The following is an 18,744-nucleotide window of genomic DNA, read 5'->3' as shown; positions in this document are numbered from 1 at the left end:
ATGGATGGAATCTCAGCCGCCCGTCGCTTAGGCGCGTGTACGGATCCAACCCACATTTGACTCAGTAACTCAAACTGCTTGGTGGTTGGAAATCGTTCCCAACCCGAGTCAGGGTTTTTGTTTTTAGTTCGTTTCCCTCCCTTCCGCCGCGAGGGTTTTAGGCTTTGTCCCTCGCGTGCTCTGCTCCGGTAATCCAGTACGAGGGAGGCAACGCAGAACCAAGCAGAAGCCAAGCTTAAGAAATCCCCAGGAAATGGAGTCCCTTGCGAACGTCTATCGCTACCAAAACCCTGTCCATGTCTCTCTCCATCATCTTCCATCGTTCGCAAGGCCAGTCTCCTCTTTCTCCTTCCTCAGGACCTCCTCGAAGTCGATAACGTCTATCAGAGCCTCCTCCACACCTATCTCTTCGAAACCACAAGAACTTCATTCTTCCCATCATCCAATTCAAATCCTAAAACCCCTCGCCTCTCTTCTCAAAACCACCTGTATCGCTCTAGCCGCCACCGCTTTGTCCTTCAACCGCTTCAGTAAGCCCTCATTTGCTGCCCCGGTCGCCCAACCCACCGTTGAGTCTGCCAAGGGAACCTACGAAACAGACTCCGACGAAGAGAAAGAGAGAACCCTGGAAGAGTATTTGGAGTCCAACCCCGACGATGTTAAGGGGCTCAGATCCCTCATGGAGGTTAAGATCAAAGCACGCAAGCTTCAGGAAGCCATCTCAGTGATCGATAGGTTGATCGAAATCGAACCCTCCGAGAAGGAATGGCCTTTACTGAAAGCCCATCTTCAGAACTACAGCGGTGACGGCGAATTGGCCAAGTTAGGGTTCGAAGAGATTATTTCCAAGGATCCCCTTTTTGTTGAAGCATACCATGGCCTTGTTATGGCCACCTCTCAATCAGAGTCGGGTGAACTGGGAGACGTCTTGAAAAGGATCGAGAGCGCTATGGAGAAGTGTAAGAAGGAGAAGAGGAAGGAGGATTTGAGGGATTTTAAATTGCTGCTTGCTCAGGTTAAGGTCATTGAGGGTAATTATATGGTTGCTTTGAAGGTTTATCAGGAGCTTGTAAAGGAAGAGCCAAGGGACTTCCGGCCGTATCTCTGTCAGGGGATTATCTACACTTTGCTGCAGAAGAAAGATGAGGCCGAGAAACAGTTCCAGAAGTATCGGCGACTCGTCCCAAAGGAACACCCATATGCTCGTTACTTCGATGATAACATGCTTGCGACCAAAGCGTTTTCTCAGATGGCGGAGAATCAAAGAACAGGATCTAAGAGCTGAGAAATGGGTATTTTTCTTATAGTTCCTGAGCAACAGGTTTCGAGTCCATCAATATTAGCATGGTGATGTTGTAAAGGTGGCTTTTCTGCTTTACTTTATTTGTTTATTTTTATAGCAGCGATTTTTATTGTACTTCTCCTTTCCGTAGCCAATGATAGAGGTGCCCAAATGCAAATTTTGTTGTCAGTCATGACATTTTAATCTTGATTTCTTAGCTGTTGTCTATTATCAATGAAGAGTGAAGGAAAAAAAATGTTTTTTGATTATCCGTTGTATGGTCCAAGATGTGGTTAATTTCCTTCTTTTGTTGGTCCATTACATAGCAATGGCATTGTGTAAGTTGTAAATTTGAGGGTCTCATCCCTTATGGTTGATGATCGATTCTTAGTTGTGTTATTATAATAAAACTTTCAGAATCTCCAACTCGGATTCTGATCTTCATTTGAATTGCCTTCGTGAGGCTACTGGAAGGTTATGTTGGATACTGTACCTTGAGGCTCCCCCCCCCCCTCCCCCTCCCCCTCCCCCTCCCCCTCCCCAACAGCCGGGCCCCCTCTTTATTCCAACATTTGGGGTGGTCAGTGGAAGGCTATGCCAATTTTAGATACTTTGGCTCGTTCACTTTTTGCTTATTCTTTCCTCAATTTGTTCCTTGTGTGCTTCAGCAAACTATTAATTTAAGGTGGTTTACTTTTTCTTATTTTTTCCTCAATTTGGCTCCTTGTGTGCTTCATCAAACTAATAATTTAAGGTGGAATTGACCATATTTCCACTGTCGCACATTACTAATAAGGAATGCTAACTGCATAAGTCTGGGAATTGGGAACCGGTATTAGCCCAGCATAATATTGGTAGAGAGCTGACATGCCATTTCCTGGATCTATTTGGCCTAGTTTAGGGCTGCCATTGATATTCTTGACTTCCTTGGGTGCAAGTACTTATGTTGAATTTATGGCAATCTGGGAGGAAAAAAATATCAGGTGTATTTTTGGGAAGATCCCACATACATGTGGTGATTGACTGGATTATTATTAGAGCAACTCATTGGGCTGCCTTCCCACTTCTGAAGCACGCATTTGCTTGTATGCGATTTCGTCTGTTATTGAAATGGTTGCTTTGTAATAGGCTGCGAGAAATTTTGAAATGTGTTGAACAGACAAGTAACATAGTAATAGGGAGACAATAGTTGAATTCATTAGAAGAAATAAATTAAACAATGGAATTAAGGAGAATAAATGAGACAATAACAATCACAATTAACTACCAACTATTAACGGGATACAACCATACCCAAGTACTCCTTTAAATTGAACAAAAAAATGGCAACTATGCCCATATCACTGCTTAAGCCCATAAGCAAATCTGAAATATCTATTCTATTTTGATAAAAGATTTGAAATTTTGTTTAAACTTGCTGTAATCGTTATGACTTGAGTTGGTTATGATGTGATCACCAAATATTTTGGTTTTGGGGTTTCTATTGAAACTGAACTATTTTTATGATTCTGATCAAAGTTTATCAAACATTCCATTGCTATTTCTTACTCACTAGCTGTGCAAGGACTCGTTAGGTCTTTGTTATAGGCCAGGTTTCAACTCTTATATTATCAGACCAGTAATTAAAGGATGCTCGATTTTTGGTAATTATGGTTCAGAACAACTATAATTTATGGTGGCTGGTGTAGGAAACAACTGTAATTTAGCAGATGACATAGGACAGATTCAAAGGAAGCGAGAGAGAAATAACCAATTACATCAATCAAGTATTACTTGAAAAGTCGCTCTTATCTTATGGAAGCTTTGACTTAATTTCATACCTCAAGAAAAATTTGTACATGGGAGCTTATATCTGTCAAACTCCAAAATAGATAAATCCTATCACCGATGACTTTATTAGTATTTTAGAAATTAATTTCCAAATCAAGTCGGATTTGGCACAATCTCTTTCACGAGATAGGTGATTGGAAAGCTTATCCGTGAACTAGATAGGTCTTATACTAATGAACTATAATAAAGACAACTCAAAAACTGTACATGACTAGTTCGAAGGAAGTTTATGGTGTGGCATAGTCACCTGTGGATGACTCATCTGCTAATTGGAAATCACCATCTTGAATCCCTGTTGTGTGTGTGCTTTCATGAATGCATTCATAGTTATCAAGGCATCGCCTAGGCGGGTGCCTTGCCGCCTTGGTTTTAGACCCTCTCCAACGCCATGGTCGCCTTGCCGCCTTGATAACTATAGTTGCATTCTTGCGTGTGTGTGTGGTGTTTTTATTGTACCCATATGGTCCTTTGTGGCCTTTTTTTTCATGTTTGATCAGTATTAAGTGGGCTTCACTTCGATAAAAATGTTTAGTAGTTTGGTCCACTCGAACTAGAATGAACCAAGTCATATGTTGGGCCAGATTCATGGAAATCGAGCTGCTACCTTTAAATGGATCAACCAGCTCGCAAGAGCTTAGTCTTTATAGTTTTGTTCCTTTAATTGATTCCTAGTTATATTAGGATAGTTTGTTTATTTCTAATTTTTATTTCAGTTGTAATTATTGATAGCTACTTAGTTAATATAGAGGGCGGGCCTTGGTGCAACGGTAAGGTTGCTCCATTGTGACCAAGTGGTCACTGGTTTGAGTCTGGAAACAGCCTAGCCTCTCTGCGAAAGCAGGGATAAGGTTGTGTACATTATGACCCTCCCCAGACCCCACAGTGGCGGGAGCCTCGTGCACTGGGTACGCCCTTTTGTTTTTTTTTTTTTTTTAAAGGTAATATAGTATCCTATTCATACTAGGATTCTGTTTCAGTTATTATATATACAATGTAAGGCTCTTTGGCCAAAAAAGATTATGAATTTGGAATGGAAATTGAGTTGCCTTTGCGAAAGAGCTTTGTGATTCAGTCATGGGATGAGAAGACTAGGTGAGAAGGCATTAGCAGCGAGAAGCTGATCCGCCGGTTGGAAGCCTTAGTTCCTCTATTCTTCTGATTCAAGTATTGGTTTGTACTTTCTGCTGATTCATCGCTATTACTCAATTTTATCATTGTTATAGTTGCTGTTACTAGTGATCTGTTCTGGTATATTTAATCTCTTCAATCTGGGTTTTAATAATACCAGCGGATCCCCTGTTTTCAGTTCTTATTTCAGTCTCATAGATCTGTAACCGCAGGGATCTCTGCTGATCAGATCAGCCCCAAACTTTGGGGATTTCAAGGGCATCCCAGGGGGTCAACTCGACCTGGGTTTGGATTGATTCTGAGTTTTTATTTGTTAGCCATTTAAAATCTCCTGAATCTGCAGAATTGCTATTTCAGAATGCTAATTTTTGAAATTTCTTTTGTTCCCACCATCTGAATTTATAATACCTTGGGGGGGTTTGGATTAGATTGTTGAAATAGAGAATCAATGCAAGTTTCATTCAGTTCTGTTGGTTGGATTGAATTTAATCTTAGTTTTACTGTTCCTGAGATCTCTGTCCGTGAGATCACTGTTTCCTAAATTACTCCCAAACAGCTCATTGGATCATCACCATCTTTTGAGGGGTTCGTATCCTTCCTATTAACTATTGTTTCATAGAGTTTGGTGTTAATTTGAGAGATTTGAAAATTCAGTCTATTTTTGGGTTCTATCTGAGTGGGGTTTTTGACTTGGGTTCCTGTCTGGGTGGGTTTAGAGTCCTTCCTACCTTACCCCTCCATCCAAATGTCTTTCTTGATATACAAATTTGATTGCCTCTGATATGCATCAGATAATCAGCATATCAGTTAGATGTATGCTGATGAAAATTCGGTAGTTTTTTGCTGATTTTGGTATGACCTTTGCTTTCTTTATTCTAAAATCATTTGATGGTTCATTAAAAAAAGTTTTGCTCATTTTCTTGAGGTCACTTATTCCTGAAACGGGTGTGAATTGGGTTATAATTGTTTATCGCATACTGATACATAATAATCAGAATGAAAACTGTAGACCAGTTAAGTGGGGCCCTTTGTCATGTTATTCCTGAATTGAACTTTTACCATGCTGTCTCATTCTTCATTTAGCCAGGATCATTAGTGCCTTCGTAAGTTGTCATGGTCATTTGGCTTTCACATTTGGTTCTTTTTGTTTCAACAAGTGTGGGAAGTGAACCAAGGCAGGGTAAATATTTTGCTTCCCCTACATAATTTTATAGATTTTGGGCATTAAATAGTGGCTTATGCTGTAAATCTGTATGTTCACTTATTTCTATTTCCTGTGAAACGAAGAGCCCGCTTGATAACCTTAAGAGAAACAGTTTCTGGTGTTTTCCCGTTTTGAGAAACGGGAAAACACCTAGAAAAGCGCTTGGTAAATGGTGTTTCGTAGAACATGTTCTTGGGAGCATAAATAAAAATTTATGTGCTATGGAAGACTTTTGACAGAACATGTTGGACATGTTTTGTCGTTTCTGGGCTCACAATTACAAACTTGTGCCCGATAAAAACTCTTAAAATCACTTCATGATACACACACCTCTCACCTCTCTCTCACCTATCAACTCTCTCCTGACGGTTTGGGAGAAGCTGCAACAGTCCTTCGATCTACAACGCTCCTTCAACCTGCAACTCTATCTTGGAGGTAAGGTCGAACTCGTTCTCTATCCCTCTCTTTCTCTCACTCTATTTCTTCCTCTCTCTCTCTCTCTCTCTCTCTCGCTCGCTCTCTATGCGCGATATGGTTCATAGAAACCCTAAGAACCACGGCTTCTGTGTTCATCCATTGGAGTGAACTGAAAGCCGTGGTTCTTAGGGTTTCCCACCTGAATGTTGTTTCCTCCATCGTTCTTCTCTATTTGGGAACTCGATTAGCGATGCTTGATCCCTTCTTCTTCCTCCCTGTCCCAAGAATCAAACCTCAGAAATTGATTCCCACCAACACAACCACCCTCTCCTCTGTTTTTTTTTTTTTTTTTCCTTCTTTTTGGTGATGGAAATATGTTTAATTGATTTCTGTATCTTAATTGTTTGCAGGTTTCCCCTTCAAACCTCCCAAGGTATGCCTGGTTATCACTCTTTTTCTTTTTGTGGTTAATTTTCGCAAGGGTCTAGTAAGCAAGAAATCTTGAAAATCTCATTCTTCAAAGCCGTTAATTTTCTTGCATTTTCTTCAGTCTGAGCTTTGTACTTACCTGTTCTCGTCTCCTTGTTTTTAAATTACATGGTATTGGTGGTCTTTCTGGATACCTAAAATTACATGTTCTGGCTTTAGGCTCTTCATCGTGCTAAGGAGTTTAGATGCTCTGTCTTATTGTGTGCAATTTGAGCCTTTCTATTTATTGCATTAATTAATGGAGATGTGTGAGGTCTTGATTTGGAGTTTCTTGTTTAGGTTTGTATGAAATTAGCCATGTTGGTGTACTCTTCTTTAACTTAATTTATTTGGTAACCTGACTACTTGTTCAGTATAGAAAGAGATGTGAATGATAAACCCTTTTCTCTTGTTTCATAGCATTTCAATATAGACATGTTTTTGTTAAGCTAATTCTGAATTTGGACAAATTTTTCTGATATTGCTACTCAGAAGCATTTCATATTGGCTGCTTGATACTCTAATCTTTCTTATTTTGATATCATAGAACTTGTGACAGCATTGCGTTAATTTACTACATTGCAAAAAATTCTCTGACAATGTTGATGTTCGACCTTGTGCTTATGTATAGGACTTCTCCTGATATGTGAAATGAGATTATATTAGTTAGGCTTAGATAAATCCAGAAGTATGAGATGTTGTTCATCACTGTTTGATCTAATCATTGGAATTAAATAGTTTACTGACTGGAACAAAAGTTTAAAACCATGAACAAATGGATTATTGGGGTCAGTGATTACCTGATATGTGAAAAACTTAAATTTATCGGTTGTTCAGAGTACAATACATTGTGGATAAGTGGTGTGTAGTCTTGTGGTGGAATCTATGAAACAGATTGTTGATAATGAGGCTTAAATGGGGTCTTAAGTTCTCAAAGGTGTATAGGGACAGCAGTGGATTGATTCCTCTAATCCTCCAGTTGCCCAAGGATGATTCTCTTTAATTATTGAAGATTGGGAAAGGAGGGGGTCCTTGTATTGCAAGGCTTAAATGGGGTCTTAAGTTTTCAAAGGTGTATAGGGACAGCAGTGGATTGATGTATTTTTTGATCTTCAATCAATGTAATTGAGCTATTATGATGTGTTTATATACAGATAGAACAAGCAAAGTTTGTTATTTCTCCACTGCAGGCCCAAATGCATCTGCTTTGGCCCTGTTTACCTTATGCCACACAAATAATATTAAGCTTCCAACACATTCAATTATGAAGTAAGACCCAATGTAGAATGGTACTGCCATGGCCATTGGGTAAGGGATATACTGAGCCCACTTCTTTCCTACTGAATCTTTGATTGCATTTATGAAAATTGCTATAAAAAAAGAACCTATAACAGAGTTGAAGGCAATAGGTTGGTAGAGCTGAGGACCCTTTAACACCAAGCATAGTAACAGTACATGTTCCAGAAACAGATCTTATCAAGCACCAGTGGTGTTCCAATTGTCTTGTGGAAACGTTTCCAGAACAGGTTTATCAAGCGGGTCAAAAGCAGTTTCTCAGCACAGAAATGGAAAAAACTGTTCTGCTGTTTATCAAGCGGGCCCGAACTTTACAATTAGATATTTTTCATTCTTATAATTTCAGCCCATTTTACATTGAAAAAAAGGAGCCTTGAGGAATAAACGGAGTATAGAAAGAACTAGTTCTCTGTTTCATACCTGCTTAGTTCTCTTCAGATAATCAACTTAGGTTTGACCTAAATAGTGATGTTGTAATGGGAATTTAATAGGGGGCAGTTCATACTGTTTGAGACGTCAGATGTGGCTGTGGTGATTTGGTGTTTTATGTAGTTTAATGGTTAGCCATTTGATTTGGTGATTTTCCCAAGTTTGTGGAATGTTATGCAGTTTATACAATTACACATTTGATTTTCCATAAAACCCAAATATGTAGCCTTAACTCTAATTCCCTATTTGATGATACTAAACCATAGCCTTAGATTTATTAAAAGTGTGATTGTTTTTCTTCAATTCATTCTGATGCCATTGGGTTCCCATGTCCCGGTGTTCATTTATTTCTTCTCCAACATGACATATGTATTTGTATTTATAGAAAGCATTTGGACCTTCAATTACATAATTCAGAAAGTATGATGGAGAAAGCCTTACATGGTCCAACCTCAAATGGAAATACTGACTGGTATTAGACTATTAGTGTGTTCTGCTTAGTGATTTTTTTTTTTATTTTTATGAAAGTATAATCACACAAACCACACACCAATCCCAAAAGGTTAACCGACTTTTAGGACCGTGGAATGGCGGATATACACAACACACACCACATGGGACTTCTTGGTGATAAATTGGATCATGCTTTTCATTTCTTTAAGGGGATTTAGATCTATGTTATTATAGAGGTGTAATCTAGGAACATTATTTGTCATGCTAGAAAAATTTCACTACTGCTGCAACATTTTCTGCCATGTAAACGAAGAACTCGAAGATAGTTTATAGAAGGTGAATGATTGATATTATATTGTTCACAAAGCAACAGGTTAGTTGCAGCATGAACAAGGGGGCAGCCTGGTTTTGTCCATAAAGGTAGTCATTAAGGGTGAATGGTAGTAATCTTTGGAGTTTGGGAACTAGTTGATTGACTTCATTTAGACATGGGTAGTGATATTATGTTCTTCACAAACCAGTGAGTCACCTACTAGTGTTTTTTGACAAAATGTTGCTACTACTTTAACTGCTGGTCATGTGTTTGTCAATCTTGTTCTTTTGGTTCACTTTTCTTTCTTGGGTTCTTTTGTGGCACTCTTGTGATGTTTATTTGGATACATACGTTTTCCCCCCTATCCTAGTTAAAGATTAGAATTCTTCAGTAAGTGAGCCATAAAGGGGGGATCTACCCCTTGCGTTAAGAGTGTTCTTGTTAGGTACTTGAACGATACGCCAAAAGGTCTAGAGCTGATGGAACGTGTTAAATCAAGTCCTTTAACCTATTCCATACTAGGCTGGTCCAATCTAGCATCCATACCCCATTAGACATGTAATAGACTATCACACTTCCACAGCTGTCGTTTTTGGCGGCTCTCACTCTAAGCAGTTTTCACTCTGGCTGTAGGTAGCCCTTTCTAAGTGATTCCACTCTGTTCCAGGGTTCTGCTTGGCGGCAGGTAGCCCTTTCTTGACAGCTTTCACTCTACTCCAGGTAGCCCTTTTCTGCGACTCGAACCCATGACATGGTGCTCAGCTTTGATACCAAATGCTAGGTTTTTGATTGATACGTCAAAAGCTGCAGAGCTGATGGAACACGTTAAATCAAGTCCTTTAACCTATCTCATACTAGGTTGGCCCAATCTAACGATCATGCACTAGAGTGGGCCTCATTAGGCACGTAACAGTTTTTTTATAGGTGTGGCTTCTCTCCAGTAGTAGCTTTAGCAGTGATCTCAAGTTAAATGAGAACTCCTCATTCACTTTTATGAGTTTTATCCCATTTAAAGGGGCTTGGATTAGAAGTTTGAAAGAAAAAAAAAATTAAAATATCTCTAAAGCACAAAGAGGGGGCTAATTTTCTTTTGATAGAAAATCAAAATAATTCATTCTCTTTCTTCCCTCCTCTCGACTTGTGTGAACCTTGTCCAGCTACCTCTAACTCTGCTCCCCTTTGCCCCCAACCTCCTCTTCCGGCAGTCTCTTAACATCCCGGTAACCACTCTGAGTTATCTCATCCAACATCCTTCTAGGTGTTTTCTGAGTGTGTTTGGAAAAAACAACAGCAACATCTCCATTGCAAAAAAGACATTTGCTTTTCACTCAAGGTGAAGAAAGAACCACTTACGTTACAAACATATCACCCTTGGATTGGACTGGGATGGATAGTTTGGATCACGTACACTAGGGGGTGAGGGTTTAATGATGGAAAGCAGTGTCTAGGAGTGCAATTATAGAGTTACATCACCATGTTATTTCATTCTTCATTACTTTGTCTTTTTGGTAAAATCATTCTTCATCACTTGGTGGGATGACTAAATAGTTGGTAGTGCTGGAAATCCAGCAAAACTTCATTCCTTGGTTATAATAGGGTACAGGCAAGGCTTATGTTAGCCCTAGTGAGATTATATGATGATAGTGATGGTTATTAAAATTAGGGTAAAATACACCTGAGGTGCCCAATGTTAAAAAGACTTTTGAGGAATCTATTTTTTCAAAAAGGATGTTTGGGGTGCCTTATTGATTTAGTCATACTTCAAATTTACCTCCTTCAATTAGGACTGTAAATGGATTGGATTCGGCTCGAATAGTGCTATATCTGCATCCACATCCGATTAGTTATCGGACATATTTGGATAGTGCTAAATGGATACGTATACAGATACGGATCGGATATTTTATCCATTTACATGTAAATATAGTTTTTTGGATATCTATAGCCTATCCGTATCCATATCCGCATCCGTTTAGCTTTCGGACAGATTCAAATAGTGTTAAATGGACATGGACACGGATACGGAAACGGATTTTGATTATTCATTAACACCCTTACTTTCAATCCCATTCTCAACCATCACCAAACGAAGGAGAGAGGAGATGATTGGAAATGGGATTAAGAGGGGTAAATTTGGAAATATATTCAATTTGGAGTATGACTAAATCAATAAGGCAATAAGCACCCAAACCTCCTTTTTGAAAAATTTGATACCTCAAAAGTCCTTTTAACAAATACTGAGCAACCTCAGGTGTATTAATGAAAGCTTTTAAATTAATGAATGCGATCGAGAATGGACCCGACACCCGTATATTTCACGCATATGGGCTTTAGTGTCCCTAATACAGGCCCACGCCATTAAATACTTAATGATCACATGTATGGTGGTGATAGGTCGTTTTTAGTAATATAAAGGATATTTTTGTCAGTTACCATTGAAAAAGACTCTAGCTTTGAAGGATTATCTGACGTGGGATAGGTAAATTAACGACGCGTGGATTAGGGCAGGGTCACATGGACGATGGCATCAGGGAATCAGATTGGTAGGTAAGGTAAGATAGGTGTGTATTTCCCCGCGCAAGGTTCAGGTTTGTGTCTCAGGAAATCTGGAATTTGAAAGTTCAAAAAATTCTCCTCCTCTCGCGGCTCTTTGGGGGGAGGGGTTAATGGCTTAGTAGTAATAAATAGGTAAAAGGAAAAAGCTTGAAAGCCGAAACATATGGGTCGAGTTTCCCCATTGGGAGAGAGACATTAATGTCCGCCTGGGAGCCAATGCTTCAACTATCTTTCACCTGTTCTTGCCATTTTTTGACCTTCATTCTTTATTCTCTTGCGCTCTCGCCCATTCATTTCTCTGCAACTTCCGATTCGGTTTCCGATTCGTTTGTTTCTAAGATCAGAGAGTCACCACTCACCAGACAGCACTTTTTTTTTTAAAAAAAAAAAAAAAAATTTTACTGCGGTTTTTTTTCCCCCTTTAAAATAAGATGTAATAAGCAGCTGAAAAAGATGGGGTTTCTGACCATGATTTTTCTCGGATCCTTCCGTGGTCCTCACGACGTATCTTCGTTTTCATGTTCCGAGATATACGATCTAGATTCGTGTCCTAAGATCGAGATTTTGGCCTTTTATATGTGAGTATGGATAGAGTTCAGAGGTGGCATGGTCGGGAGAGAACCTCCCATGGATGTGCAGCAAAGTTCAGAAACCTCTCACATAAGAAATTGGGCTCTCATCTTCTTTCAGAGGGTCAGATAACAGTTGCCATGGCTTCTAGGGTTTTTTTTTTTTTTTTTTTTGGCTTTTGGAGTTCCTGTTTGGTTGAAACTCCCTTTTTTCTTCTTTTGTTGTTGGTTTATTCTGCTTTGAGAATAGTGGGTTTTGCTTTGGATGCAATTATGTCGTGGAATTTCGCCTATGGTGCTAATAGCATGATTATGTCTAATTTCAACCAATGAGTATGAGGGATATAATGAGGTATCATATCAGTGATGTGTGCTTTCTATTTGATGTTTCCCCCCTTTGCTTTTCTACTTTTGGTTGGCAATGGTGAATGTTTTCTTTTTGGCCTTCTCTTATTGAATCGTTTTGTTTCATGTTCAGAGCTTCCGATTTGCGCTGGATTTCTCCCTGCTTTTTTCTATAAACATCACACAATGTCCGAAGGATTCTTTTACCTTTTCCCTTCTTCTTCAACCTTTTCACAATAACCTCTGTCTGCGTTTCAATCTTCCGTTTGGACGATTATGTGGTTTGAATGAAATTGTCTGTGTTAACTCTATCCTTGGAGAGGGCAGTACAAGTTCATCGCTTGCTATTCTCTATTTCCAATGTTTGGCTGTAACATTTTTTTTTCCACTCTTTCTTGGTGCTTTATTTTTTGCTGTCTTTGTAAGGTTATCAGTTATTTCTATTGATCAGTATCGGACATGTTTCATCTGCAATTTTCGTCATAATAATATGGTGTCTATTTCCAGGAGATTGGCAGAACAGGAGACCAGTTGACTCCTTAAATGACACGCCTGATTCTACTTCTTGTAGTAGTGGTTCTGGAGATGATTCAGTAAGCCCTTTGTCCTGGTTCCACTAACTTCTTTTTAATCTAATTTTATGTACTTTCATGAAGAATTAAGTGTCAGTCTGGCTGATATTGGTGGACTTTTTGCTTTGATTTTCCTTTTCCCCCTATAAATACTGAATATTCTCTTGTGCATAATACAAGTATATTTTTGTGTTTGTTTTAGTTTATGTTTGATTTGAGAAGTTCTTCAAAACAAGCTGGTGAGACTCCAAAAAAGAAGCTATTAGCGGAAGAATTGTCACAAGATATGGAATCCAAGCAACGTCCTCCAAGTGTTATTGCAAGACTGATGGGTCTTGATGCACTGCCACCTCAACAACCTGTCCATAAGCAACCGAAAATCTTCTCAGAAAACTACCTCCAGAAAACTGCATCTATAGAGAATAAGCCATCATATGAGTCCCGTCCCTCGAGAAAGAAGCAAGATAAGGAGTATATAGAATTCAAGGATATCTTTGAAGTCCTGGAAACATCAAAGGCAGAGAACCAGAGTCATCCATCAGTTCAGAAAGGGATAGCAAATGCTAAACCTAGAGATGCAAATATGATATTCATAAAGCAAAAGTTCATCGATGCAAAACGTCTATCGACTGATGAGAAGCTTCGACAATCAAAGGAATTCCATGATGCACTAAAGGTGTTGAACGCCAATAAGGATCTCTTACTAAACTTTCTTCAAGAACCAGATTCTCCGTTCACAAAACATCTCTATGATCTCCATGAGGCCCCACCCCCTCAACAGTTTGGTCACATAACAGTCTTAAAATCATCAAATGCTTCAAAGCATGAACACACTGACATATGCTGGAATGCTGAGCGCAAAACTGACCAGTGGGAAGCTATGAACTCACTTCAGAAAGAGTTTGGCCATGGCCATGATAGAGATGGTGCCTACAGTTTGATGAAGAACATGAAATCTCGATCTGAAGAGAAGGATGAGGACTGTAATCTGCCTACCAGGATTGTTGTTTTGAAGCCCAACACTGGAAAGGCACAGAATGCATCACGATCTGCCTCGTCAAGTTCTTCCATAGGCTTCCAGTCCGGGTGCAGGATAAATGGTGAATCTCAAAGTTCTGAGAACCATCAGTTATTTGCGGAGGTGTGGAATAGGAAAAATTCATCAAACAATATGAGGCATAGATCTAAAAGTTCCAGAGAAATCGCAAAGGAGATCATTAGACAAACGAGACAAGTTGCAAGCAATAGTTCTGTAAGGGTGTCCAGCATAGGGCTCAGAGGTTATGCTGGGAATGAGAGCGGAAATGAATTAGAGGCAGTGCCGCCAACTTCTAGACATAATCTTGACCCGAAGAACAAGTACAGCCCATCATCATCATGTTCAATTGAGTCATATGTCGGCATGGAGGCAAAGAAGCGACTCTCAGAAAGCTGGAAGATGACTAGCCAGTATCAAGAATTGGGATTGGTTGGTAAGGGCAGCAGCCGCAGCACGCTTGGTGAGATGCTTGCTATGCCTGATAGAGAAACCCAGCCATTCACATCTGGATCAGGTGATGGCTTGGCAAGGAATGATGGAATAGCAAGGTGGGGAAGCCCTATTGGTATTAGCAGTAGAGATGGTTGGAAAGATGGCTATTCTAGAAATCATCGAAGGTCTAAATCCGTTCCAGCTTTGTCTTTTGTATTTGGAAGTCCGAAATCAGGCATTGGTCATGGAGCTATAGGGAATGACAGATGTTTGATGTCAAAAGCTATCAATCAGGGATCACATAGGTTAAGAATCAGAAATTCCAACCACACAGAAGATTCCTTTCTCAGGGACCTAAAATCCAAGAATGAAAAATCTTGCTCTTCTTTTAGCACAAACAGGGAGAATAATCATGCTGAACAGGAAACTCATTTGAGCCTGGGCAAACCAAGAGAGAATCTAGTAGAGAGGGATCAAGCTGATCAAAAACCTATTATTCCTGAACCTCTCTCTTATGTAGCAGACAAGAGGTTGATTGTTGAGGAAGTGCCAGTTCCTGAGATTCGGGATATGAACAGACCCAGTTCTGAAGAGCAACTGCCTGAATCAACTGAGTGTATCATGTTAGATATCGTTGAAGAATCCTCCATTCATGACATTAATGAATCAATTCTAAAGGTTTGGGTTCTCTCTTTCAATGTCCTCTTCAAACATGTTCAATTGATTGCTTGTCACCATTTTCTTTGTTATAATTTTCTATGATCGCTAGACTTGTTTCAACTCTTAGCTCTTCGGTGTCTGTTTGTCTGAAAGCATCAATGCAACAATGCAATCATAGATTGGAGTTTAGAAAATTGATGTGTTTGGAAGCAGGTGTTTTTAGGCAGTTAAATGCATACTGAACTTTTTCTCTGTACAAATGGACACACTGCAAGTACATGCCATCTTTTCTAGAATTAGCATGTTAAAAGATTTAAACATCAACAGGTTCACTTTGTAGATGAATAATAAGTACATGGGACACACTGCAAGTACATGCCTTCTTTTCTAGAATTAGCATGTCAAAACTTTAAATATCAACAGGTTCAGTTTTTATACGAATAATAATTTTCAGAATCATATTGCAACAATGAGGTTTTATGTTCAGAATCTTATTGCAACAATGAGATTTTTTTGTATGCTGCCGTCTTTCTTGCAATTGATGGTGTTATGATTAATGATAATTTTCTCCATATTTTTTTTATCCTTCCATTCCAATCTTAAATTTTATTAACCGGGACAGTTTCTCATCAGAGTTTTGTGGGAGTTTCTTATGTTTATTTTTTTTTTAAAAAAATTCTTTGATAATCAAGACTTTTGGGTCATTACTTTTCTGTTTTATTTTTCCTTGTGTAGTAACTGAGGCTACATGTGGGCGTTAATAATTGGTGCAGAAAGTGAACTGAAGTTTTACTTTGGGCTGTGAATGCTGACATTCCCCAATGTTTTATTTAGTTGGGTAACTTGTTTCCAGATGTTGATTGATTAACTTGCCCCAATTCTTGACTGGAGGGGACACCAAAGGCCTCTGCCCTTCCATCCCTTGGAGAGATAGAAAGGGGGGAGGGCAGAGCTTTTGGTTTTTTCATGTTATGTTGTCAAAGAGTTTAACTGAAAGCACATCTCCAGTGAGGCTTCTTTTTTCTTTGTGGGAACTGGGTGTGCTGATATACACTGGCTGATTTGGGTCTTTCCTTTATCTAGTTTGACCCTGTGTTCTGAACACCTCTTGGTTAACCTAGTTTTGAGCTAAAACATCATGATTCTTTCTTATTGACCACTTGCCCTGTACATCTCCTCCAGTTGAGTATGCTGATTTTCTGTACTGTTGTATATGATGTAGTTATCAGGGAGTTTATTTGCTGGAATTGCTTACTTTCTTCTGTGATTTATTTCAAAGGTAGTTATCCATGTAACAGTGGAAAGTGATGTTTTAAAAAAGCACAAGTCAAATCTGTGCTATGCACACCTTTCCTCATTGCTCCTAGAGTATTTTAGATCTACCCCTGGGTCTTTTAGCTCCTTCAATCTGAATCAAATCACCCATCCATACTTGAGCAATCAAAGGCCTCCATTACACATGTCCATGCCACCTCAAACTACTTTTTCGCAACTTATCATGTATCGAAGCTCTTCCTAACTTAGCTCTAATTTGTTCATTCCTTATTTTATATTTTTTAGTTTTACCACTCATCCATCTCAGCATCCTCATTTCAGTTTATAGTAAGTTTGTTATATGTTGTTTATATGTTATTTTCCTCAAATGAATAAAATTTTAATTTTCAGAAAAGGGTAATTATCAAGTCCTGTTATAATGACAACTGATTTTGGATCTAATGAATGTATGCTTCCCAACAATCCATGTAATTTTTAAGCCTCAAATTGTTCCCTTAACCCTTTCTTTGGAGTGAGCCTGTAGGCTCACACTTTCAGATGCTTGTTTGGTCATTCCCTTTGATTTTTCTGTTCTCTCAATTTATTACTTTGACACTCTTGGTTTCCCAGTCAGTTAAATTACTTGTTATCTGTTATTGTGTTGCCACTCTTGGTTTCCTCTAGATTAATGTCATAATATTTCAGGAAGCACCAGAACAATACACTGAGGAAGGTTTGCTCTCTGCAAACTGTTCTTTACCTGAATCAGAATCTCCAGGAAGTTTCAAAGAGGTCGATCAGCCTAGTCCAGTTTCAGTTCTAGAGCCATTTGTGGAAGACATGTCATCTGGTTCTGAGTGCTTTGAGAGGGTTAGTGCTGATCTAAATGGTTAGTCAACTGACTCGAGGATTCTTTGTTTCTGCCCATAATCATTCATGTTCTTATTCTTTTTTCACTCTCCATCTTTTTCACTTCCCATCTTTTTCACTTCAGGTCTTCGGATGCAGCTTCAACTTCTCAAATTGGAGACCTCAAATCCATATGGGGATGAATTTGGAATGAACGTCTCAAGTGATGAAGACACGGGGGAAGAATCTGTAAATCATTTAGAACAGAAAGGCAAAAATTTGGGCATTATGAGAACTGGAGAGAATCGAGACTTCTCCTATGTTATTGATGTGTTTGTTGACTCGGGTTTAGATGGTGTGAATCGGGAAATGATTTTGTCAGCTTGGCACTCACTGGAAATCCCTGTAGACTCCGAGGTGTTTGAGAAGCTTGAGAAAAAGTATGGGGAGCAATTGACTTGGCCAAGGTCGGAAAGGAGGTTGTTGTTTGATCGTATAAACAATGGGTTGACGGAGATTTTTTGGCCATGCATGGACCCCCATCCTTGGGTGAAGCCCACAACAAGAAGATTAGCTACTTGGTGTGAAGAGCATCTCGTGGAAGAGCTATGGAAGTTGCTGGGGGACAAGGGACAAAAAGGAAGTAATGAGGCATCAGAGAAGGGTTTGGTGAGAGAGATGAGGTGGTTGGAGCTAGGAGATGAAATTGATGTACTGGGTAAGGAAATTGAGAAATTGTTACTTGATGAGTTGATAGAGGAGGTAATTAGCATGTAAAGAGTTGTTACCAAAGGTGGTTCTTTCTTATCTTTCCTCTTCTCTTTTCTAATTTTGTAGGTGGATAGGGATGCATACTTGTATTGAAATGAGTGTGTAGATGAGAATTAAAAAAAAAAATAATAATAATAAATCCAATCTTCCACATTGAATGTAAATTGGATGGACGAGGAAATTCCAACATTCAAAATGACAGCTCCATTATAAGGGTGTTGATGATATTAAGATTATCTCTAAACAGAAAGTGGTTATGGCTTGGAAAATTAATAGGAGTATTCCACATAGAGTTTCTTTTGTCATGGGTACAGGTTCAGTGTAATCAACCATGGAATGACTCGATTACATGATTGCAAGGAAGTTGATGTTTGATATGGAATACTGCAGGTGCTAAACATGCCTTGTGGGTTTCAGGGTTTTGATGACTGAACTTGCGAAGAAAAGGAAGATTGGTGAAGGCAAAAATCGTACTCATTGAGATGAAGATGTGGTAACGTACTGTATCTTAATTAATAATGCAGGTTAGGAAGAGCGATAGAGGCTTACAAGATCATGGTTGAAGTGCACATGAAGGTTGCAAACCTAACTCTGCAATGTATCGGATGCAGGTTGATGGGTTTTGCAAGGTTGGAGAATTCGCCAGAAGGTTGAGGGGTTTGAATGAATTTTGAGTAGTAGCCACTGACTGTGATCGGAGCAATTTTGTTGTCTGGTTATTGGACTCTGTCGGTGTGGTAAGTTAGTGATGCTTCCTTTGTTTTGTAGAAGAGGAAGATGAGGTTCCACTCAGATGCTTTGGAAACTTTAGTTGGGAGTTCTTGGGGTGCAGATAGAAGTGTTACTAAGCGTCTCAAGGAGCTGCTCTTCATGGTTG

At 39.2% G+C, this 18,744-nt stretch overlaps 2 protein-coding genes across 3 annotated transcripts; both read left to right on the top strand.

Annotated features, from left to right (window-relative positions):
• Positions 1 to 218: 218 nt before the first annotated feature.
• Positions 219 to 1,553, top strand: LOC122652881 (protein SLOW GREEN 1, chloroplastic-like). Its single transcript, XM_043846767.1, has one exon. The coding sequence runs from the start codon at positions 254 to 256 to the stop codon at positions 1,283 to 1,285; it is 1,032 nt and encodes a 343-aa protein (XP_043702702.1). The 5' UTR covers positions 219 to 253; the 3' UTR covers positions 1,286 to 1,553.
• Positions 1,554 to 11,775: 10,222 nt separating this feature from the next.
• LOC122652418 lies at positions 11,776 to 17,969 on the top strand. 2 transcript variants are annotated; one of them, XM_043846153.1, is made up of 6 exons: positions 11,776 to 12,069; positions 12,798 to 12,883; positions 13,065 to 13,942; positions 13,976 to 15,011; positions 16,953 to 17,136; positions 17,242 to 17,969. In XM_043846153.1, exons 1-6 carry the CDS (start codon positions 11,961 to 11,963, stop codon positions 17,871 to 17,873), a joined length of 2,925 nt encoding a protein of 974 aa, XP_043702088.1. In that variant the 5' UTR covers positions 11,776 to 11,960; the 3' UTR covers positions 17,874 to 17,969. The 2 variants fall into 2 exon arrangements, with proteins under 2 accessions (XP_043702088.1, XP_043702087.1); XM_043846152.1 differs by having other exon boundaries at positions 13,065 to 15,011.
• The last annotated feature ends 775 nt before the right edge of the window (positions 17,970 to 18,744 follow it).

The sequence above is a fragment of the Telopea speciosissima genome, chromosome 2 (assembly GCF_018873765.1).
Source record: "Telopea speciosissima isolate NSW1024214 ecotype Mountain lineage chromosome 2, Tspe_v1, whole genome shotgun sequence".
Lineage (NCBI taxonomy): Eukaryota > Viridiplantae > Streptophyta > Magnoliopsida > Proteales > Proteaceae > Telopea > Telopea speciosissima.
This window is presented reverse-complemented; position numbering and strand designations above follow the sequence as displayed.